Raw genomic sequence first — 23,454 nt, forward strand, 5'->3', positions numbered from 1 at the left:
CGTCGTTTCGCCGAGTCGCTGCGATGTCCGGCCGCGGGAAGCAGGGCGGGAAGGCGCGGGCCAAGGCCAAGTCGCGCTCGTCGCGGGCCGGGCTGCAGTTCCCCGTGGGCCGCGTGCACCGGCTGCTGCGCAAGGGCAACTACGCGGAGCGGGTGGGCGCCGGCGCCCCGGTGTACCTGGCGGCCGTGCTGGAGTACCTGACGGCCGAGATCCTGGAGCTGGCGGGCAACGCGGCCCGCGACAACAAGAAGACGCGCATCATCCCCCGCCACCTGCAGCTCGCCATCCGCAACGACGAGGAGCTCAACAAGCTGCTGGGCAAGGTGACCATCGCGCAGGGCGGCGTGCTGCCCAACATCCAGGCCGTGCTGCTGCCCAAGAAGACTGATAGCCACAAGGCTAAAGCCAAGTGAGTGCCGACAAACAACGCCCGGGAAATCTTTCCCAGAAAAATCCAAAGGCTCTTTTCAGAGCCGCCCACTTGATCATTAAAGAGCTATATCGCGCTAAGTGTACATAGAAGCACTTTGAAAACACCACTAATACCGTCTGTCTTATTAAGGAAGAAAGACTTTGCGTTAATTATTTTTCAAAAATTTTTATGTATGACTTAATTGTGCACATAAGATTAAATTTTTTATGCTGCAGTTTTGGAACTTGTAGTATTTATTTGTATCCTACAGTTCTACTTATGAGTGTAAAATACTGCTCTTCCCCATCGGATCTTGCAGATGGGGTGAACCATCTGGCACCATGCGAAAACCGTCCCTGCCTATTCAGCTGCTTCCCCTCACGTAGTCACACAAGCGGAAAAGAAAGTGTTAAGTACTGGCTAGAAGACTGTTTAGAAGCAGAGGAATACATTTCAAGTCTTTAAGTACTTAAGCCGCCTTTAAGTAATGTCATTCATCTTCAAAGGAGGCAACGATCTTCACCCAGTATTGTAGTGATAATGATTAGAGAAGCATGAAGAGCTTCAAGCACTGAAGTTTCTGTCTGTGAGGGCACACACTCTACGTGTTTCCGTATGAGGTAAACTCCAAGACTACAAAACTATTTCCATTGTTTACTAAAAATACGTAAAGAAAGAAGAAGGTTACGTGCGTATTTTAGCTCTTTTTGAGAAAATTTGGGTGGCTCTTAAAAGAGCCGTTGGGGTTCAGTGCGACGCCAAGGGTTTTTTTTTCCTCGGAGCTTACTTCTTCTTGGGCGCCACCTTCTTTGGCTTGGCCGCTTTCGGCTTGGCCGCCTTGGGCTTGGCTGCTTTGGGCTTCACCGCCTTCGCTTTGGCCGGGCTCTTCGCGGCTGCCGCCGCCTTTTTCGGCTTAGCAGCCTTAGTCGCCTTCTTAGGGCTCTTGGCCGCTTTCTTGGCCGCGGCAGCTGCCGGCTTCTTGGCTTTCCTGGGGCTCTTCTTCGCCGCCGCTGCCTTCTTGGGCTTCTTAGCGGCGCTGGCGGGCTTCTTGGCAGCCGGCTTCTTAGGCTTGGCCGCGGCTGCCCGCTTCTTGGGGGCTTTTTCCTTCACTTCGCCAGGCTTCTTGTTGAGGCGGAAGGAGCCCGAGGCGCCGGTGCCCTTGGTCTGCACCAGGGTGCCCTTGTTGACGAGGCTCTTGAGCCCCAGCTTGATGCGGCTGTTGTTCTTCTCCACATCGTAGCCGCCGGCGGCCAGCGCCTTCTTGAGCGCGGCGAGGGAGAGCCCCTTGCGCTCCTTGGAGGCGGACACGGCCTTGGTGATCAGCTCGGTGACGCTGGGGCCCGCGGGCTTGCGGGCCTTGGAGCCGCCCGCCGCCTTCTTCGGCTTCTTGGCGGCGGCCTTGGCAGCGGGAGCCGCGACAGCGGGCGCTGCCTCAGCAGCCGGAGCAGGAGCGGTTTCGGACATCTCGACTCTGCGCAAACAGTCGCGGAGCGAGCTGCACCAACGGCCGCTGCGCCCCTATTTATAGCAGCGCGGCGGGCGCTGATTGGTGCGTTGCCGAGCCCGCCCCGCCCCACCGCTTTGCGCTCTGCCGCTCGGCTTGTGTTTTTTCCTTGTCAAAAAAGTGGTTTTTTCGTAAAAAAGCCGTGACCACGGCAACCCATTTCTTAATATTCTTGCTGAAGACGGAAGATATTTTTAGTTTTCGGCGTTTCTTTTGGTTGAGTGTTTAAATGAGTTTCAGGCAAACCAATTATCCCCGAGTTTGGGGACTGCACGCAGAGCCGGATGGTGAGATTTTTGTTTTTCCTTTTGAATTAAAACTTTGCTTCTGACAACACTGCTACAATGGCAGCGGCTTCATGTTCCTCAGACAGTTTTTCACCACGGTAGTGCAAAATGGACCTAATCTCGAGACATTTTCGTAGCATAAACGAGCTTTGAAAAGAAGCAAGTAACACAAAGTAGCCGGTCAGCCCTGGTTTTGTGCTATGAGTTGTTTGCCGTAACACGGCTTCATCTCTTAAAAATAATGAAACCTGGGTATATAGTGCCCTATTTAGCTCTAGTCAGAGCTAATATAAAGTAAACAAAAGACAGTTTTCAGCAAAATGGCTAATGTGAAAAACAGCTCTCTTAAATTAGCAGGTACCTTCAACATCACATAAGAACATACAGAAGGTCTTTCACTCTTTCGCTGCTTTCTGCGTCGTTGTATTAATGTTTTGAGAAACTATATACCCATTTTTTCTCCAAAATACTTCTTTTCATTAAACACAATATGTGAACACTTTCATTTTTGTGATGTTATCTTAAGATAAGAGTTTATTTTTTTCTTAATATCGGACATTTTGTTGGCCAGCATCAGCAGTTTTGCAAAAGTAAAGCAAAAAATGGTGTGCATGGTTTTTTTATTTAAAAATAGGTGAGGCTGCAAACGTTTCTTTAGTATATAATATAAATCAAGTGGCTTAATTAAACAATTATGCTCTCAGAACTTCTGAGATGTACTAGGGCATGGCTTTTTCCAACCTAAGAGTTTTGTGATGTGAGATAAACTGAACATACATAAAATGATTTTTTCTTAGGATGAGTTAGATGATTGTCATGTTCAAACATACACAGGAAAATATGGGAAAGAATAGAAGACACTGGTGGTAAGTTCCTATGATTGAAAATGCAGTCATTTGCCTTCTTTAACTTTTTATTTTGGTAATGTAATATCATACACTGTCTTGTGGAGTTTTGGCCATGAAGTCTGTTTTAAAAGCTTGTCAGTGGTGCTGGTTTACCATGACTAAGGTACACCTACAGTGTGAGAAACTACTAAGAGATGTGGTAGCATTTAGAGGGGCTTTTGTCTAGAGAAGACAAACAGCAGAATAACATCATATGCCAGAGTATAAAAACAGATCATGTGAGTTTGGAGCCAATGTCTGTACTGATGCTGTATTTCACAGTGGTTTCGCCTACTGACCCCAGTGTGGACTGTGGGTTGTGAACTACATTGTCACAGAAGTGAAACTATTGGGAAGCACACATGCCATCAAGGAGAAATTTCTGGGGGTTAGTTCTGTATCATACATGCTTCCTTCAAATTCTCTATCTTATTCTGCTCTATTCACTCGTATCAGAACCAATTTGATAGTAGCTTTACCTCCAAATTAAATTCATCCTTCAAAGATGCATATTCCTGGGTTTAAGCTAGGCCTCTACCCTTCTTCTCAAAAATGGATGTAGCAGCACAGTCCTGGAGTAGTCTATATACTTTCATGAAAGCTCATTTTTCTGATATTCCATAGTTTTGATAACATATCTGGACTTTAAATTCTGTTTTCTACAATCATAGAGAGTTAGTTTTAGGCTCAGCAAAGGATGAAATGCAAAAAGATCTTGCGAATTTTATCAGGTGGAGGAGCGGAAGGAAAAAATAATTTTGGAAGTGCCCTTTCATTGCTTTATTTAATGGGCAACCTAATTAAATTATAAAAGTAGTTCATTACTTATTTTAAATATTACCTTCCAGAAAAAAAGATTTTAATTTTGTTTTTGTGATATCATTTCGTACAAAGATGTACTTAGTATTAGACAGAATGAATTCTGCTTCTTATTTTTTCCTAAAATGCGCTTAGGCATTACATAGCTCCAGTTTCAACTCACATATCTAGCAAACACCTCCTTAAACACCCAAAAGGGCTACACGAAGGTCTACATAGCCTTAAGGCCTTGTGGCCCTTCGCAATGTAGTACAGGCAGACACTTTGATATTGATTTACCCCATGAAAAAGGAAGACCAGGGAGTAGCATAGAAAAATTGCTATAGTCAGAGTGTGATTTGTTCAGGTTCTAGATGAGGTGTAAGGCACCAGTATCTCATTTCTGATTTGCTGTCTGGTCAGTTAACTAGAAAATACAGTTATTTCTTTATGCAGCCTGGTGTATTTCACTTTTGCAGAAATACAAGCACATAGGTGTTTGGTTTTGTTTTACATGGCGATTAATAAACACAAATTTTACTGTAGGTATGCTGATCTAGAGAAGGTGTAAGTCTTTCCAAGAATGCTGCTACTTTATTAAGCTGTTAAAAACAAGGGAGGGGAATTACTGGCAACTGTGTGCATTGTGCTTCAGTGTTCTTTATGGCTCACTATTCACCGTGGGACTAAACTGTAACATAACTCTGATAGTTAACTCTGACAGAGAAAAACTTGCTGTTACAGAAAAAAAGTATTTTGACAAAGGTGTTTCTATAACCAGAATAAATATGGTCTACATTTGGAAGATAGACATGGAGGGTAGATAAAAGTACAGCTCGGCGGCCCCGTTTAAAGATTATGTATTCTAGCACTTCCCGGTGCTGAGAATGGTTAGGATTAATAGCCTTGCCTGGCGCTGGAAGCTGAAGTAGTTGAAGCCTAAGGCTGCTGTTGTGGCTAAGCCCAGCTGGCAGCTAGCTACCACAGCCGCTCACTCCCCCTCCCCCTGCCCCCCCTCAGAATCAAAAAAAGCTTAAACTCGTGGGTTAAGAACAGTTTAATAATAGAAATAAAGTAAAATATTTTAACACAACTGTAATAAACATAGGAATAATCATAATAGCAATGAAAAGAGGACAGAGAGAGGTGAGGAGTGTAAGTGTGGAATAAGTCCCAAGAAAAACAAGTGATGCTCAGTATAACTGCTCAGCACCTGCTGAAACCTGCCCGGCCAGTCCCTGAGCAGCGGTCGGACCCTCCTGGCCAACTCCCCCCCCCCCCCCCAGTTTGTATAATCAGCATGATGTTCTGTGTGATGGACTAGCCCTTTGGCTGCTTTGGGCCGGCTGTCCTGCCTGTGCTCCCTCCTGGCTGCTTGTGCACCTGCTCACTGGCAGAGCATGGGAAACTGAAAAGTCTTTGACTTAGAGTAAGCACTGCTTAGCAACAACTAAGACATCAGTGTGTTATCAACATCCTTCTCATACTTGACCCAGAACACAGCACTGACTGTACCAGCTACAAAGAAGAAAATTAACTCTACCCAAACCAAAACCAGGCCAGCCGCAAGAGCTGACAGAGGGTAAAATTTTTGGTCAAATTACTGCTGCAAATACAGAGCTAGCTGAAACCAGCAGATGCGAGCAGAATGAAGAAGATGGGGACCAAGGAAACCATTCCAAGAGAAGGAGGTAACCTCAGAAGAAGGCCAGCCTGGCCACCAAGAAACCCGATAAGAAATAAAGTGACCACCAGCCAGAATTAAATGATGTGACTTGGCAATCGGGTGATGGGTGGTACGGGTATGATTGGGCGGGTGCCATCTGCAGTAGGGGTTCCTCCTGGGGGCACCCAGCTCGAGCTGCTTTGCATGCCGGCTACGTAAACCACTGATTTACTCAGCAGACAGGAGACTCGTCTTCTTTGAGGAGGAACCTAGGGCTGAGCCCTGTTGAGCTGGCAGCCACATAATTCCTACCATGGTCTAGGCGGTGGCTGCATAATTCCTGCTACACCAGGGTGATGTATTTGGACACTGGGCCATCTTAATGTTGCTGGGTGACATCATCTGGGTAGCGTGGATTTAAGAATACAAAAGACACTGCCGTGAACTGGATAGGAAAGACCACTAAAGAACGTGAATGATGGAACAACATGCTGTCATATGGCTTTATCTTCACACTACTTGCTTTATTAATTTGGAATGTTCATCCTCCTCTGGGATGAAATCCGTATAGATTTGAAGTCCCCAAACAGATCTGTAATCTGTAATCTCTTAAAATAAAATAAAGCTATGACCAGAGGCATTAGGCAGAAAATTTAGTTATTAGAAGGGGATCCACAGATACAGCTTTCTTCGTTTCTCTTAAAATTATCTCCTTGCAAATACATTCACATTTTTATATTAAAGTTTTATTGTGGTTCAAAGCAAGAGAGAAATAGCTCCTTGATTATTCCAGACCACAGAGCTTTCAAAAACTTCCAATCTCAGTTATGGGATAATTCCAAGAATCAATTTATAAGAAACAAGCAAGGCAGCCAGCAATCAGTCAAATTACAGAGCTTCTTGTTTAATATTTAATGTTTCAATGTGGTACAAACATAATACGTATGAAAGTGTTACTGTACTGGATGAATTTCTATGTGTATATTAATGGTTTGATTAAAAGCCTACTTTTGCCAATAGGGAATGTTAATTTAGGTAGAGAGAAAGTAGTCAGTCCACTCTTCCTTTCTGCCTAATTCCTTCCTTTAATAAGCTGGGAGGGTCACAGGGAACACAAAATACAATGTGTCTTGAAAATGTGTGCACAGGCTGGAGACCAGAGGGATGTTGAGAACAGAAACACTGGGTAGCACTGATCTGAGTATTTCTAATTGCTCAGGCAAATGTTGGAGACCCTTTGGGGGAACAGGAGCATGTGAAATAACATATTTTAACAGCATACGAATACAACATTTCTTTTGCCACTTGTTGCTGCACACTTTCTGTATGTCATCTGGGATCTCCCAACGCAGCATGTCTGGACTGCTGTTGCCTGCCCTGTGCACTGAGGAACGGCAGCTTCTTCCCACTGCGGATTACCTTCGGGAAGGAGGAAGCACTCTTCTTCCTAGGCTGTCAGCCTCAGCTAAGGTGCTGCACCACATGGCCAAGTTTTCATTTGTATTTCAAGATCATAAGAACAAAATTTTAGGTTTGTCTTCTGCCTGTTTTTTGCAGTGGTATGGGCCTGGGTTTTGTGAGGGTGAAATAAGGAGTGGCAAACATGCAACGGTACAGCTTGTTGCAGAATTGAGCTGTCCTGTACAGTCTCCTACAAGCCACAGGCAGTGCCAGCAGAGATTGAGTGGCTAAGCCACTTCCTAGCTACCTGATGCCTTGGCTCAGAGGACCTGTGATGGATGGTGGAAAGCAGTACCACAAAGATGGGAAGAGTGCAATCAGCTGCAGTGGTTCAGGACATGGAAGACGTCTAAGCTACCCTTCCTCCTTGTAGGCTGTGATAAATGAGCAGTAGAGCATTTTCAGGTGAACACTGAGAAGAAAGCTGAGACACTGGAAAGCTGATAGCCATGGTTCCTTTGCAGACGTTTTGAGGTTGGGAAGACCTGCGCATTTCAGAAGGAGCTTGTGCTCCTCTCCTTCCATGTGATACCCAGGAAGTCAGTGGGCTTCTTGTTCCCAGGGGCTACTTTGATTGTTCGCTACAGTCCCTAACTGCTGTTTCCTCCTTCCCCACTCCTCAAAAAAAAATGTGTTGTGGGCCTTGCACAATATTCTGGACACTTCCCTGACAAGGTTGCTCCGCATGCAGCCCAGTATTCACAGAGTAAGAAAAGTCTCCCAAAAGGGAATCTCCCAAAGGAAAACTCATCTATACTGCCTGGGATTTCTCTCCCCCCTTCCCCCCCGCCCCGCTTTCTGATGCTGATTACAGCTTTTTCTCACCATCTCTTTCCATGGCACCTAGCTGTTTCTCCCAGACAATATGCAAAGCACATCGGTGTCTATTAGGGAGAACACTTTGGGAGGTGATACATGGCAGGAAGGGGACACATGACTGCAAAACTCCAGCGAGAAGAGGGTTTAAATTTAGATTCTCCTCACCTCAAGAAAAAAAAAAAACAAACCACACCTGGAACCATGAGACTTTCTAAGGGCACGGGTCGTATACAAACAAAAGTGTTAAGTTGTTTGGTAAAATATTGGTTTATGTTGGCGATGGTTACCATAGTTTTGAGGAGAGAAGGCCCTTCATCCCACCACTGAGAAGAATTTTACCCCCACCTCACGTTGAGATAAGTCTCACCGTCGCTGTTAACTATTCCCCTACGAAGGTACCATATGAAACCGTTCTTGGACAGCTCAGGATAACACAGAAAATCAGTTCCTGATAACGAACACCCAAGTGGGCTTCCTTGCCAAACCTGTGCAAACACATCCAGGAATACGTGCTACTAACGGATGAGTGGGGAGGTGAGAAGGGGTCGGGGCTGGGGGGTGCTCCTCCCGGGTGATCTGCCCTTGTGTGGGGCTGGGAGGAGAGCTTGACTGCTGAAGGGTGCCGTGCCGGGCTGACGCGAGCGCTGCCGATGCAGACCTTCCTGTGCCACAAGGCGCGCAGGGACGTTGAGTATTCCGCTCCGCCCCCGCGCTGCGGGCTCCGCCGGAGCCTCCCGCCCGCCCCGGCCGGAGATGCCGCCCGCGGCCCCGTGTGTGCGCGGCGGGGTCGGAGCCGCGGTGGCAGCCGCCGTGGAAAGGCAGTGGCGTGTGCCGGCCTAAGGCTCGAGGAAATCTTGGAGGACCCAGGGTGGGGAAACGGAGAGGAGGGGGGCCAGGGGGGACCAGTGTTGTGTAAGCCGCCTGCCAGTCAGTGCCCTGCTGTGCCTCGGCCCCGAGCCTAACCGCCGCGGGCTCTCCGCTCCCTTTTCTCCGTTCGTGACTATTTACCGTGCGAGCGAGCTCCGCCGCGGGGCTGGGCACGAGCGAATGGGGGGACCAGGGGCCTGGGGAGGAGCCCAATACTTACCATCCGGGATAGACCACGGATTTTATTCCAGCGGTCCCCACACTTAGAAAACTTCCATGTAGGATCGCTTTCCCCTCAACAGCCAGCCGAGACAGACCCTCAGGACGGAAGGGAAGCAGGGCAGGATTGCTGCCGGCCCCTCCTGGACAGGGCAGGCGAGGTGGCGTGCAGCGGCTGGGTTGAGGAGCTGCTCCGGGACACGGCTGGGAGTGCGCGCAACCCCTCCGTTTCCGCACTTAGCGCTGAAGCCCGATGAGGGTTAATTTGGCGCCCGTGAGTATGACAGCTCCGTTCAAGGGCTTCCGGCAGCGGTGCAAGAAATAGAAGGTAATGGAACTCCTAACACGAACCTTTCCAGGAAGGAATAGCCAGACGACGCAAATACAAATTCGCTACAGGAACGTGTGTGCAAATGCCATCTCAGTTGCGAGGCCGGGCCGGCGAGGAGCCGGGAGCGCGGCTGGGAGCAGAGCGCGGCGGGAAGCGGCGCCGCGGACAGACAGGAAAGGAACGAGCCGCGCAGCTTCACCCTGGGCGCAGCCGCCGAGCCCCTGATCGCAGCGGGCACCTTCGCGACCATCGCGTCTTCTCTGGGCTGAGCGGGGGTGGGTCCCACCGCCGAGTGAGCCTCGGGCAGGGAGGGTAGCTGGGCAGCGCCGCGCTCGGCAAACAGGAACGCGGAAATCCACGAGTGCGGAGGTAGTGCCGGCGCTGCGCTTTCGCAGCTCGCGGAAGCTCGACCGAAGAAAGCCGAAATGAAACTGGTGAAAGGTGATCTACATGAAATGCACAACACACCTGCCCCCATATCGTCAAGCAGCAGGAGAAGGAAAACCTCATGTCCCCTTCCAAGTGCTCGGGCGTCCCAACACGGAGCACTTGTGACAGTGACCGTAGAGACCGCTTCCTCTCAGCAGCCTCCTACTGTTATTCCAATACACTGTTTTCTTCGGCGCACACATCCTTCACTTCATCAACGGCCCATACATAGGTTTACCATAAACACTTTTACACACACCTAGAGCGTGTCTCCGACATGCGTATCGCACTGAGTCTCACTGAAACACGCATCGCCTCTGCTCCCCGCAAAAGACAGTGCACCCCGAAACACACGAGATTTTCACTCCCCGACGGAGACATGACCGTGCACCGCCCGACACACGCATCGCTCTGCGTACGACAGTCCCTTCGCTCTGCGCCTGAACAACATGCATCGCTCTGCTCCCCGACGGACACACACGGTTCTCAGCACCTCGCCACGCACACATCGGTCTGCGTCCCCCGAAACACATTATGCCCCAACACACACAGCGCTCGGAATTTCATGAAACAGACGTCGCTGTGCTCCTCCTCACCTCAAACCTCGCTCCGCTCGTGTCCTGCACACGCGCGCCTCAGTGCCCGAAGACACTCCCTTTGCTCTGCCCCGGCTGAAAAACACTTCCCTCTCCGTACGATAGTTCCATCTCTCTGCGCCTTAAACACGAACGTCGTTCGGCGACCCAGCCGACACACCTCTCGGAGTCTCCCGAAGACACATCGCTCCGCTCCTCCCCTACGCACACATCGCTCTGCCCCGAATGACAAACACATCGCTCCTGCGTACGACAGTCCCATTGCTCTGCACCTCCCGAAACACGCACCGCTCTCGGGTACCCGTCGCCCGCCCCCCGTTGCCGGAACACATCGCACCACTCCTGCCCTGCCCTACGCACACATCGCTGCATTCCCCGAAGACACTCCCATCGCTCTGCCCCGGCTGACTCCACATCGCTCCGCGTCCCACGGCGTAGAGAGCCCCTGTGAACGATAGTCCCATCGCTCTGCGCCTCAAACACACAGGCATCGCTCAGCTCCCCGCCACGCACACGCTCCCCTGTCGACAACACAGCCATCGCCCTGCGCCCCCCGAAACACATCGCTCCGCGCCCCCCAAACCACATTACTCTTGCGCACCGACACACACCGCTCGGCTCCCCCCAACTCACACTCCGTCCTGCGCCCACTAACACACTCAGCGCTTTGACTGCCCGAAGCACTCTTCGCTCTGCGCCTCAACGACACACGCATCGCTCCGCGCATCCCCTGCACATACACACCGCTGTGCTCTCCCCACACGCTTCCATCGCTCTGCGCCGCCGCACCACTGCGCAACCCGCGATGCTGCCACCTCTCCGCGCCCCACGGAACACCCAACCCTTTCCTCCCCAGTTCACCCGGAGGGCCGCGCATATGGATAGCGCTGCGGCGATGACAACGACAACTCTCATGTCCCCACAACAACGCACATCGCACCGCAGCCCCACCAGACGCATCGTCCTGCGCGCGACGGCGAAGCCCATCGCCCGGGGCGGAAACTGAGCACCTCCCCCTCCTCCCCGCTTCTGAGTCACAGGCTGCTGGGGGTGGGGCGTCGGGGCATGTCATTAGGAACCCGCTTGAAAAAGGGCTCCCGGGGAGGGCGTCGTTACTCGGCGTCGTATCGACTGCTGCTTGCTGGATAGCGAGAGACGTGCCCGTGCTGCGATGCCCGAGCCGGCCAAGTCCGCCCCCGCGCCCAAGAAGGGCTCCAAGAAGGCGGTGACCAAGACGCAGAAGAAGGGCAACAAGAAGCGCAAGAAGAGCCGCAAGGAGAGCTACTCGATCTACGTGTACAAGGTGCTGAAGCAGGTGCACCCCGACACGGGCATCTCGTCCAAGGCCATGGGCATCATGAACTCCTTTGTCAACGACATCTTCGAGCGCATCGCCGGCGAGGCCTCGCGCCTGGCGCACTACAACAAGCGCTCCACCATCACCTCGCGGGAGATCCAGACGGCCGTGCGGCTGCTGCTGCCCAGTGAGCTGGCCAAGCACGCCGTCTCCGAGGGCACCAAGGCTGTCACCAAGTACACCAGCTCCAAGTAAGCTGCCTCTACGCCCTGTGCCAGCACTCCTCGACCCAAAGGCTCTTTCAGGAATCACCAGTTCTTTCAGATGAAGAGCTGTGTCACTTTCCAACAGTTAATTAACTTAGTGTTCTGAGTCTTGCTTGCATGGTGTCCTTCGGGACCAGTTTTCCATAGTCTATTGCAGTTTTTTCCTGTTTCTCTTGAGTTCCAGGTCTTAATCTGATGCTGTAAAATGCAAAATGCAAGACACTTCAGAAATGCCTATCGGGGGGCAGCAGGAGCTAAGACATCGTAGTGGTTGACTTGTGATTAGACCTTACCTATCTGAATATTAGCCCCCTCTGAAACCATCAGCTACTCAGTATTCTGAACCTTCGAATTTAAACAAAAACAACCAGGCTAGGAAAAAGTTGAACTAATCCTTTAAGACATACATTTTAAACAGAAGATTTTTTTTCTGATAGGGAAGAGCAATGAAACAAAACACTAAGAAAATCAAAAAGCATTTCCCTACCAATTACTGAGAACCTCGAAGACACTATTAAACTATATTGGCATATGCATATGACCAATAGCATGGGAGTTCAGGCAAGAAAACAGAGAAGGGATGGACCAGGGCTGACACCAACCTGAGCTGAAGAGAACAGGCACTGTAACCACTTTCCTTCTCACTCTTTTTCAGATACCAAGGACTTTTGCTTAACAACGGCACGCAGGAGGCAGACTGTGTGGGGAAGGTGCCCTGCAAGCAGCTGGCAATCGAAGTCACCCACAAGAGGCAGTGTGAACAAGACAGTAATCCTGGAGTCAGCAGGGCCGAGGAAACCAAAAACGGGTAAGTACACAGACCATGAGAAGTAGGGAGCAGGCAGGGATTGTGTTCATACCAAGCTATGCTAAGCCTCTTTTTTTAATCTTGGGTCCTGTATTTGTCATGCAAATAACGAAAAAGGACACCATCATTAACATACAGAAATTAAAGCTCTTTTAATGAAAAGATGTGTGGCTCTTAAAAGAGCCATTGAATTAATCTTTCAGGCATTTACTTGGAGCTGGTGTACTTGGTGACAGCCTTGGTGCCCTCGGAGACGGCGTGCTTGGCCAGCTCACCGGGCAGCAGCAGCCGCACGGCCGTCTGGATCTCCCGCGAGGTGATGGTGGAGCGCTTGTTGTAGTGCGCCAGGCGCGAGGCCTCGCCGGCGATGCGCTCGAAGATGTCGTTGACAAAGGAGTTCATGATGCCCATGGCCTTGGACGAGATGCCCGTGTCGGGGTGCACCTGCTTCAGCACCTTGTACACGTAGATCGAGTAGCTCTCCTTGCGGCTCTTCTTGCGCTTCTTGTCGCCCTTCTTCTGCGTCTTGGTCACCGCCTTCTTGGAGCCCTTCTTGGGCGCGGGGGCGGACTTGGCCGGCTCGGGCATCGCAGCACGGGCACGTCTCTCGCTATCCAGCAAGCAGCAGTCGATACGACGCCGAGTAACGACGCCCTCGCCGCGAGCCCCTTTTATAGCGGCGCTGCGTGACGCACCGGCTCGACTGTGTGGCGCCGCCATTGGTTGGAAGTTCTGCTCGGGGGCGTCACGCCGCGCTGCGCGTTGCTATTGGGCACCGCTGGATCCGCGTTCCCAGTGGGGAGCTGCCGGCACAACGCCTCCGCCGCAGCCTATCGGCGCCGCCGCCGCCGCGCCGCCCGTGCCGGATATAAGCGGGCCTCACGGCGGGCGTGGGCCGGTGTCTCTGCGGCGCTGCGGGTGCCGTCGTTTCGCCGAGTCGCTGCGATGTCCGGCCGCGGGAAGCAGGGCGGGAAGGCGCGGGCCAAGGCCAAGTCGCGCTCGTCGCGGGCCGGGCTGCAGTTCCCCGTGGGCCGCGTGCACCGGCTGCTGCGCAAGGGCAACTACGCGGAGCGGGTGGGCGCCGGCGCCCCGGTGTACCTGGCGGCCGTGCTGGAGTACCTGACGGCCGAGATCCTGGAGCTGGCGGGCAACGCGGCCCGCGACAACAAGAAGACGCGCATCATCCCCCGCCACCTGCAGCTCGCCATCCGCAACGACGAGGAGCTCAACAAGCTGCTGGGCAAGGTGACCATCGCGCAGGGCGGCGTGCTGCCCAACATCCAGGCCGTGCTGCTGCCCAAGAAGACCGACAGCCACAAGGCTAAAGCCAAGTGAACACATCTAAGATCAATCAAGAAGCAAAGAAGGTCAGAACTGGCTCTTTTCAGAGCCCCCACAATGCTCGTGAAGGGTTGAGTCAATTTTGCTGCTTTTACTTTTTCTAGGGAATGCAGGTGGAAACATGTAAGCTGTGCTTTTCTTGGTGTTTGCCTTAAGTGTGTGTCCTTTTTTTCCTGCCTTCCTTTTGCAGTTTTTTGGGGGTTTTTTGGGTTTTTTTTTGTTGTTGGAAGGTGGTTGTTTTATTAATACCAAATGTAATATTTCTAAAAACTTGGGCTTATCTGTCAAGGGAGGGGTTCAATTTAGCTGCTTGTTGCCTTTATAGAATTCTTTCCTGATTTGTTTTCAATAAAATGTTTTGTTTTGCAAAAGCTTGGAGATTTTTAGTGTTCAGCAGTAGCAATTATGCTTTTTAATGATACTGAAGTAAGCATTGTGTCTCTCAGCAAGTCCACAAACTCTGGCTTTGCTCTAAGTTCTCTAGGCAGTATTTATTAGACGATGATGTAAACTCAAGTCCTTTTGTATCTGCCTGGATTGTTTCGGTTTGGTTGGTCAGTATGAAAGAGTAGCTGACTGCTGTTGCAACTCCAGACAACATGGAGTTTTCAGATTTGTGGAGAAGGGGTGGGAGATGGGGAAGCAAAGTGTGCGTGGACACACACAAAGATAAAAGCCTGAAGACATCACGTGGTCCCAGCACTGAGACTGAGCTGGTTCTTCTGCAATAGAGGAGATGTTCCCTGCCTTCAGGCCCTTGTTGATTTCCATTTTTTGCTGTTTAACTTTCTCTTGTGAGAGAATCCTGCTGGCTTTCTTTAGCACAATTAGTTCTACAGAGCATTAGGAAGGATTGTGGCTGCCAGCTTCTTGAGTTTCCTGGGGCTCTCTTTTGTGCTCTGTGCAGGCAAGCATGGCCTTGGTGATCACCTTAGTGGCACTGGAGCAACAGGAGCAATTTTCACCATGGTCAGTTTTGCCCATCTGTGTCCTCCAGTCTAGGGAAAAGAGACATGGGCTAACACAGCTGAGGGTCTGCTCTTTGCTGAGCTCAGTTTTCCTAAAATTGAGTTGGTAATAAGTTCACTCATCTGCAGGGGAGGGAAGTCTCCACTCCCCTCTGTGCCTAATATTGTTCCACGGAATGACACTGGTGTCTGCATATTGGAACTGCTGAGGATTGTAGCTAAAATGGGGAAGGGTCCTATGAACCACACTGGTAATGCATGTGTTGTCTCAAAGCTGTGGGAGAAGATATAAATCTGGATTTTCAGACTGTAGAAACTTTCAGAAGGACAGTCTTTTGGATTTCTTTACCTTATAAATGAATTCTCTGGTATCAACAGTACAAATGCAATAGAACAAAAGACAAGACTATTCATTATTATTCTTGCTGTTCCTCTTATTTCCCTGCTGCAGAAGGTGTTTAGGCATTACGTAGCTCCAGTTTCAACTCACATATCTAGCAAACACCTCCTTAAACACCCAAAAGGGCTACACGAAGGTCTACATAGCCTTAAGGCCTTGTGGCCCTTCGCAATGTAGTACAGGCAGACACTTTGATATTGATTTACCCCATGAAAAAGGAAGACCAGGGAGTAGCATAGAAAAATTGCTATAGTCAGAGTGTGATTTGTTCAGGTTCTAGATGAGGTGTAAGGCACCAGTATCTCATTTCTGATTTGCTGCCTGGTCAGTTAACTAGAAAATACAGTTATTTCTTTATGCAGCCTGGTGTATTTCACTTTTGCAGAAATACAAGCACATAGGTGTTTGGTTTTGTTTTACATGGCAATTAATAAACACAAATTTTACTGTAGGTATGCTGATCTAGAGAAGGTGTAAGTCTTTCCAAGAATGCTGCTACTTTATTAAGCTGTTAAAAACAAGGGAGGGGAATTACTGGCAACTGTGTGCATTGTGCTTCAGTGTTCTTTATGGCTCACTATTCACCGTGGGACTAAACTGTAACATAACTCTGATAGTTAACTCTGACAGAGAAAAACTTGCTGTTACAGAAAAAAAGTATTTTGACAAAGGTGTTTCTATAACCAGAATAAATATGGTCTACATTTGGAAGATAGACATGGAGGGTAGATAAAAGTACAGCTCGGCGGCCCCGTTTAAAGATTATGTATTCTAGCACTTCCCGGTGCTGAGAATGGTTAGGATTAATAGCCTTGCCTGGCGCTGGAAGCTGAAGTAGTTGAAGCCTAAGGCTGCTGTTGTGGCTAAGCCCAGCTGGCAGCTAGCTACCACAGCCGCTCACTCCCCCTCCCCCTGCCCCCCCTCAGAATCAAAAAAAGCTTAAACTCGTGGGTTAAGAACAGTTTAATAATAGAAATAAAGTAAAATATTTTAACACAACTGTAATAAACATAGGAATAATCATAATAGCAATGAAAAGAGGACAGAGAGAGGTGAGGAGTGTAAGTGTGGAATAAGTCCCAAGAAAAACAAGTGATGCTCAGTATAACTGCTCAGCACCTGCTGAAACCTGCCCGGCCAGTCCCTGAGCAGCGGTCGGACCCTCCTGGCCAACTCCCCCCCCCCCCCAGTTTGTATAATCAGCATGATGTTCTGTGTGATGGACTAGCCCTTTGGCTGCTTTGGGCCGGCTGTCCTGCCTGTGCTCCCTCCTGGCTGCTTGTGCACCTGCTCACTGGCAGAGCATGGGAAACTGAAAAGTCTTTGACTTAGAGTAAGCACTGCTTAGCAACAACTAAGACATCAGTGTGTTATCAACATCCTTCTCATACTTGACCCAGAACACAGCACTGACTGTACCAGCTACAAAGAAGAAAATTAACTCTACCCAAACCAAAACCAGGCCAGCCGCAAGAGCTGACAGAGGGTAAAATTTTTGGTCAAATTACTGCTGCAAATACAGAGCTAGCTGAAACCAGCAGATGCGAGCAGAATGAAGAAGATGGGGACCAAGGAAACCATTCCAAGAGAAGGAGGTAACCTCAGAAGAAGGCCAGCCTGGCCACCAAGAAACCCGATAAGAAATAAAGTGACCACCAGCCAGAATTAAATGATGTGACTTGGCAATCGGGTGATGGGTGGTATGGGTATGATTGGGCAGGTGCCATCTGCAGTAGGGGTTCCTCCTGGGGGCACCCAGCTCGAGCTGCTTTGCATGCCGGCTACGTAAACCACTGATTTACTCAGCAGACAGGAGACTCGTCTTCTTTGAGGAGGAACCTAGGGCTGAGCCCTGTTGAGCTGGCAGCCACATAATTCCTACCATGGTCTAGGCGGTGGCTGCATAATTCCTGCTACACCAGGGTGATGTATTTGGACACTGGGCCATCTTAATGTTGCTGGGTGACATCATCTGGGTAGCGTGGATTTAAGAATACAAAAGACACTGCCGTGAACTGGATAGGAAAGACCACTAAAGAACGTGAATGATGGAACAACATGCTGTCATATGGCTTTATCTTCACACTACTTGCTTTATTAATTTGGAATGTTCATCCTCCTCTGGGATGTAGTTATATTTGCTGTTCCTTGTGATCCTAAATACTACTCCTTTACCTGTGAGATGAACAAGTATAGGGAAATTCCTGAAATGGTTGGTTTTTATCATTTCAGACACTTTGGTCTCAGCACTGATAGAAAATAGTGGATGTGTTAGTCAGATCTGATGATGTATGTGTGCAGGTGTAATTGCTATAATCACATTTTTGCCCCCTAATATTATCTTATCATTTATATTGAGATTGGAAGAAACAATCATAAGTAGCAGTTTCTTCTGGGTTTATTAGAAGAGTTTCATGAATTTAGAATCAATGTCACATACCAAAACAACCTTTCTTTGTGAAAAAAGTGTACCCTGTAACCTCTGTTAAAGCTTGAAAGCTAAGCTATGTTTATGGAGTTTGCAGCATGCAGCATAAGCATAGAAAGACAGAAAAGGCAAAAGGAAAAGTTATGTATTCCTGAGCTGGGAGGGCAAAATGCACCACCAATCTCTACTTTCAACTCAGGCGGGAGGACTGCCCTGTGCTAGCTGTAGTTCAAACTAGGGTCTTTGCCTTTCAGGTTTTTTTTCTTTTTTCAAAGAGTACCTAACAGAATTTGACTTTTACTTGATTAATTACAGGGCATAATAGACACTGACAAATTCTTCTTCTGATCATTATCACTGTCAAAATATGAGCACTTTTAGGATGTATTTTGTAGAATCCCCTTCTAGTAACCCACGTGTCCCCTCTACACAAAAACCCCTAAAGACTGAAGTACACTATGGTTTATTAATCTTTTTAGATATTGGACTTTTAGAGAGGCTCAGAATATGCAAACTGTGTTTCAGAGCTTGCACTAAGGCACTTGGCAGACAGATCTTTGAACTCCATTTAAAGCTGCTGAAGGACATTGTGGAGGATGCCTCTTCCCACTGGATATTTGAAATCCAATCAGAGAGGTCCCCAGCAGCACTGAAGCTGAAATTAACTTTGCTAAATTCGTGCCAGGTTTAAAGGAGACCTGGTGCCTGTTGCTGTACCTGTACTAACAAACAATATGCAGTCAGTACTAGAAAGGCTGACTTTGTGATTCTGTGGTCCTTGTATGAACTAAGCGTGTTCAGAGGTCCACAGAATATGCTTGGAAGTTAGGATTATTCAGAACTAGTTTGAAAGAAGGCAACAAAAGCTTTGATCTGCATCTACAGCAGCATCCCATTATGCAAAAGCATGACGGACTGATTCAGGCCTGTGACCTGAGGCCAAAAGACTTTAGGGCCAATTAGTAGCTATATGATAAACTCTGATAGTTTACAAAGTCAGTCTACAGTGGCTAGTTTCTTTGGTTTCAGTAGTTTTAATACAATTAATGACATAAATACAGGAAAGGTTGGATAGATATGAAATATTAATCTTCACTCTCTGGTTTTAGCTACAAGGGGAATATTCTGTACCTAAGAAGTTGTAGGGAGAAGCTATGCATGTTACACTACAAATCACAAGCACAGAAAATTTATTGACAAAATTGCTGATGATAAATAAGTTTTAGAAATTACTTCTATTGTATTAATCAATGGGCTGTTGGCAAGAGCTTTATTAAGATAAGTGTCCCTTATTACTACATAAATTCTTTTATAGAACAGTGTACTGTAGACACCTCATTGCTTTTACTAAAAAAAAGACTGAGCACCATCAAGTGGTAGACGTTGTTATAGCAGTTATAATGCTGTACACTGATAAGTTTCTAACAGAAAAAATAGAAAAAATCTCCTGACTAGAAAACTACAGAAACCTTTCCTTCAATTTACAACATATAAGATGAACGTACTTAGAATACTGATGTATTGTAAAAAAATATATACCAGAATCTTTAAAGAAAACTGTAATACAACTTTAAAATAAGGAAACAGTATCACCTAGAAAGTACAATAAAAATAAAAATTGTTAGAATAAGTTTAGTTACTGCAAGTACTTTGTTGCTACAATAAACTATGTTCCCTGGCACAGATAAGGTTTTCTCAAAATAAATCTAGAAGTAGGGCTTCAAAATTTGTTTTAAGCATTCACATTAAAAACCTGAAACATTTTCTGTATTTGACTATACAGCCCTTATATTGAAAAATTGGGTGGCTCTTAAAAGAGCCTTTGGGTCGAGGAGTGCTGGCACAGGGCGTAGAGGCAGCTTACTTGGAGCTGGTGTACTTGGTGACAGCCTTGGTGCCCTCGGAGACGGCGTGCTTGGCCAGCTCACCGGGCAGCAGCAGCCGCACGGCCGTCTGGATCTCCCGCGAGGTGATGGTGGAGCGCTTGTTGTAGTGCGCCAGGCGCGAGGCCTCGCCGGCGATGCGCTCGAAGATGTCGTTGACGAAGGAGTTCATGATGCCCATGGCCTTAGACGAGATGCCCGTGTCGGGGTGCACCTGCTTCAGCACCTTGTACACGTAGATCGAGTAGCTCTCCTTGCGGCTCTTCTTGCGCTTCTTGTCGCCCTTCTTCTGCGTCTTGGTCACCGCCTTCTTGGAGCCCTTCTTGGGGGCGGGGGCGGATTTAGCCGGCTCGGGCATCGCAGCACGGGCACGTCTCTCGCAGACACCGAACACCGGATACCCAGCAATAGCGAGACGGATTAAGTGGAAACAGCCGCGTTTCACGTATTTATAGCTCTCGTATGCAAATGTAAGGGATTCCTTGTGTTCACTTTCATTGGTCAGAAGACAATAACGCCTCATTACTCCCTTGTAGACCTTTTTTATTGGTTGGAATTCGATCCACCCTGTGATTGGCTGCCGAGAAGAGACCAACTTCTCAGCCTATCAGCGAATGGGCGAGTTGGGAAAGAGAAGCTATAGCTGAAGGGCTGTGGCTGTGCGCTGCGTTCTGGTGCTAGTTGCTTTTAGAAGCGATCGACCGAAGATGTCCGGCCGCGGGAAGCAGGGCGGGAAGGCGCGGGCCAAGGCCAAGTCGCGCTCGTCGCGGGCCGGGCTGCAGTTCCCCGTGGGCCGCGTGCACCGGCTGCTGCGCAAGGGCAACTACGCGGAGCGGGTGGGCGCCGGCGCCCCGGTGTACCTGGCGGCCGTGCTGGAGTACCTGACGGCCGAGATCCTGGAGCTGGCGGGCAACGCGGCCCGCGACAACAAGAAGACGCGCATCATCCCCCGCCACCTGCAGCTCGCCATCCGCAACGACGAGGAGCTCAACAAGCTGCTGGGCAAGGTGACCATCGCGCAGGGCGGCGTGCTGCCCAACATCCAGGCCGTGCTGCTGCCCAAGAAGACCGACAGCCACAAGGCTAAAGCCAAGTGAACGCAAGGGAAAGGCGGCACGTTATCTGCTCCGAAGAAAATAATCCAAAGGCTCTTTTCAGAGCCACCCACAAAATCATAAAAGAGCTCATTTATCCACTGTATAGTTATGCCGTTTTCATGGAATACTCAACCCGGTTTTTCTTATTTTCTCCATGTTTATTAATTGTTTTTGGCTTGGTGATAGTAGCAACAAAGTCGTGCTAGAACGTCCTCCCAATGTAAGTTGCTCCTAGTACGGGGTATTTTCCCTTTGGTGGTTATGCCGAAGAACAAAGTTCCCAATGCTTCGGCGAGCGCTCCCGCCCCTCCCCCCTTTTCCGCGTTTTTCTTCCCTGGGAGTGGCTGAACCGGCACCAGAGATATGAGGCGTATTCATCTTCTGGGGGGGGTGGGGGTGAAGGAGCTGCGGGCTGGCCTCTCCGCTGGCCAATCCTTGGTCAGGGCGGGCTTTTTCAAGAGTTAAAGATCTTTTTCTCTCTCATCGGGAACAAAAGGACTGCGAGAGCTCAGGCCTGTTTACGGGTATGTAAGGAAACCCTCCCCTCCTCCCCCAGAGACAACCATTTAAGGAAACACCTTAAAAGAAATAACACAATAGGTTAGACATGGCTCAGTAGCAGCGTGCCTGGCAATTGCATTACTTTTGTTACAAAATATATGCTTTAAAAAATCACGCAGCCGATTTTTATCAAATCATTATAAAAATTACTTCCTGGTAATCAAACCAATCATTCAGCATAACGGATGTAAAAGTGTACACTTCCCTAAAGCCGCCGCGTTATACTGTGCTCATTAGCATTTCTTTCGGTAATGGTTGGGGAGCGGGAGGAGGAAGAGGGGAAAAAAAACAAAAAACAAAACAAGAAACCACAATTGACCGCCGACGACTTACGAATTACTGGATCCTTGCTGCAGGTTACTGACGACTTGGTGCCTCAGCTCCTTTAGGGAAAGTGTGGGTGGCTCTTAAAAGAGCCGTTTGATAACAAAATATGTAGAGCAGCACTCCTGTTATAGTTTACTTCTTCTTAGGTGCCGCTTTCTTCGCCTTGGCCGCTTTCGGCTTGGCTGCCTTGGGCTTGGCTGCTTTGGGCTTCACCGCCTTCGCTTTGGCCGGGCTCTTCGCCGCTTTCTTGGGACGGCCTGCCTTGGCCGCTTTCTTGGGGCTCTTGGTTGCTTTCTTGGCCGCGGCAGCTGCCGGCTTCTTGGCTTTCTTGGGACTCTTCTTCACTGCTGCCGCCTTCTTGGGCTTCTTAGCGGCGCTGGCGGGCTTCTTGGCAGCCGGCTTCTTAGGCTTGGCCGCGGCGGCCCGCTTCTTGGGGGCTTTTTCCTTCACTTCGCCAGGCTTCTTGTTGAGGCGGAAGGAGCCCGAGGCGCCGGTGCCCTTGGTCTGCACCAGGGTGCCCTTGTTGACGAGGCTCTTGAGCCCCAGCTTGATGCGGCTGTTGTTCTTCTCCACATCGTAGCCGCCGGCGGCCAGCGCCTTCTTGAGCGCGGCGAGGGAGAGCCCCTTGCGCTCCTTGGAGGCGGACACGGCCTTGGTGATCAGCTCGGTGACGCTGGGGCCCGCGGGCTTGCGGGCCTTGGAGCCGCCCGCCGCCTTCTTCGGCTTCTTGGCGGCGGCCTTGGCGCCGGGCGCGGATGCATCGGGGGCGGCGGCGGGAGCGGTCTCGGACATCGCGGCGGCGGCGGCGTCCTCTGCGGAGCAGGCGAACACAATTGGGCTGGCGCGGGTCAGATGCTCGTATTTTTAGAGAGATGCCGCGCGGTGATTGGTGCGTTGCAGAGCCCGCCCCGCTGCACGGCCGGGGAGCCCTTCGGTGTGCTCGATTTGTGTTTCTTTGGACTAACAAAAGTGTATTTTCCTCGGAATTTCTGCCACCAAATCGCCCCATTTCCCCGGTGAGGGAGGAGAAGAGCAGGTACTTGCGTTCGGGAGAATTTCCAGCCGCAAACACGCGTGCTGAGTTAAAGGAGAGGCGATAAATCCCGTGTGCTGCTGCTGGAGAGACCTCTGAAGAGAGAAACTTTTGTTTTTCCTTGCAAATTAAAAATTTCCTTTTGACTTAAATTTTACAGCAACGACTCAGGCTGATTCCTTAGAGGGTTTTCTTGGGGTGAAAGTTGAAATCTGCCGATTTAAAGCTATTTTGACAGTTTAAATTGATTTTGAAGAGGAGGAAGTAACACAAACTCCTCTTTCAGCTCTGAATATGGATTAAGAACCGGTTCCTTTGACCATGTGTTTTACCTCTTAAAACGCTAAAGTCTAGTGAAATAGTGTCTCATACAACCTCTTATTGCACTTTTTATAGAGTCACAAGCAATTTGTTAATATCTGGAGGTTTATGAACATACAGTTGTTTTATTTTGTCTTTCTGGGATTTCAGCAGAAAGCAGCCAAACTTACCCTGCTACCTTGTGTTGGGTGCTTTCTTTCTTTTGTTTGTTTTCCATATGATTTTCTACATCAATTAATAAGTAAGGCAAGCTATTTGTTTTCATATTATATTTCAATTTCAAGTAGAATATAATTTGATACCTGATGTTAAAAACTGCAGCTTTGTAAAAGAAAGCAACCTCCTAAACTTCTGGTGATATTTATTGGAATTATCTTTGTCTCTCTAGTAATGTAACATGTGCAACGGATAGCGTGGCAGATTAGTAGTTATACTCTTCCTGCCCAGA

The 23,454-nt window shown here is 49.1% G+C and overlaps 6 protein-coding genes across 6 annotated transcripts; 3 read left to right on the top strand and 3 right to left on the bottom strand.

The window, feature by feature from the left end:
* The first annotated feature begins 6 nt into the window (after nt 1-6).
* On the top strand, nt 7-436 carry LOC102050114 (histone H2A-IV). The gene has a single exon (XM_014281623.3). It carries the CDS (start codon nt 24-26, stop codon nt 411-413), a length of 390 nt encoding a protein of 129 aa, XP_014137098.2. The 5' UTR covers nt 7-23; the 3' UTR covers nt 414-436.
* A 692-nt stretch (nt 437-1,128) lies between these two features.
* LOC102054749 (histone H1.10) lies at nt 1,129-1,902 on the bottom strand. Its single transcript, XM_027808355.2, has one exon. It carries the CDS (start codon nt 1,874-1,876, stop codon nt 1,196-1,198), a length of 681 nt encoding a protein of 226 aa, XP_027664156.2. The 5' UTR covers nt 1,877-1,902; the 3' UTR covers nt 1,129-1,195.
* A 10,872-nt stretch (nt 1,903-12,774) lies between these two features.
* Nucleotides 12,775-20,190, bottom strand: LOC102054579 (uncharacterized). Its single transcript, XM_055711049.1, is given in 4 exon segments — nt 12,775-13,412; nt 13,511-13,708; nt 13,767-13,940; nt 19,645-20,190. Coding segments are annotated over 4 exon segments (1,476 nt in total). The 3' UTR covers nt 12,775-12,854.
* LOC102060083 (histone H2A-IV) lies at nt 13,480-14,359 on the top strand. The gene has a single exon (XM_055712428.1). It carries the CDS (start codon nt 13,593-13,595, stop codon nt 13,980-13,982), a length of 390 nt encoding a protein of 129 aa, XP_055568403.1. The 5' UTR covers nt 13,480-13,592; the 3' UTR covers nt 13,983-14,359.
* On the top strand, nt 19,567-21,626 carry LOC102054402 (histone H2A-IV). The gene has a single exon (XM_027808358.2). It carries the CDS (start codon nt 20,375-20,377, stop codon nt 20,762-20,764), a length of 390 nt encoding a protein of 129 aa, XP_027664159.2. The 5' UTR covers nt 19,567-20,374; the 3' UTR covers nt 20,765-21,626.
* LOC129736225 (histone H1.01) lies at nt 19,584-22,786 on the bottom strand. The gene has a single exon (XM_055712416.1). It carries the CDS (start codon nt 22,442-22,444, stop codon nt 21,785-21,787), a length of 660 nt encoding a protein of 219 aa, XP_055568391.1. The 5' UTR covers nt 22,445-22,786; the 3' UTR covers nt 19,584-21,784.
* Nucleotides 22,787-23,454: the final 668 nt, after the last annotated feature.

Source organism: Falco cherrug, chromosome 5, assembly GCF_023634085.1.
Source record: "Falco cherrug isolate bFalChe1 chromosome 5, bFalChe1.pri, whole genome shotgun sequence".
Lineage (NCBI taxonomy): Eukaryota > Metazoa > Chordata > Aves > Falconiformes > Falconidae > Falco > Falco cherrug.

Coding starts and splice junctions, on each gene's coding strand:
- LOC102050114 (XM_014281623.3), top strand. CDS start 24: ATGTCCGGCCGCGGGAAGCAGGGCGGGAAGGCGCGGGCCAAGGCCAAG.
- LOC102054749 (XM_027808355.2), bottom strand. CDS start 1,876: ATGTCCGAAACCGCTCCTGCTCCGGCTGCTGAGGCAGCGCCCGCTGTC.
- LOC102060083 (XM_055712428.1), top strand. CDS start 13,593: ATGTCCGGCCGCGGGAAGCAGGGCGGGAAGGCGCGGGCCAAGGCCAAG.
- LOC102054402 (XM_027808358.2), top strand. CDS start 20,375: ATGTCCGGCCGCGGGAAGCAGGGCGGGAAGGCGCGGGCCAAGGCCAAG.
- LOC129736225 (XM_055712416.1), bottom strand. CDS start 22,444: ATGTCCGAGACCGCTCCCGCCGCCGCCCCCGATGCATCCGCGCCCGGC.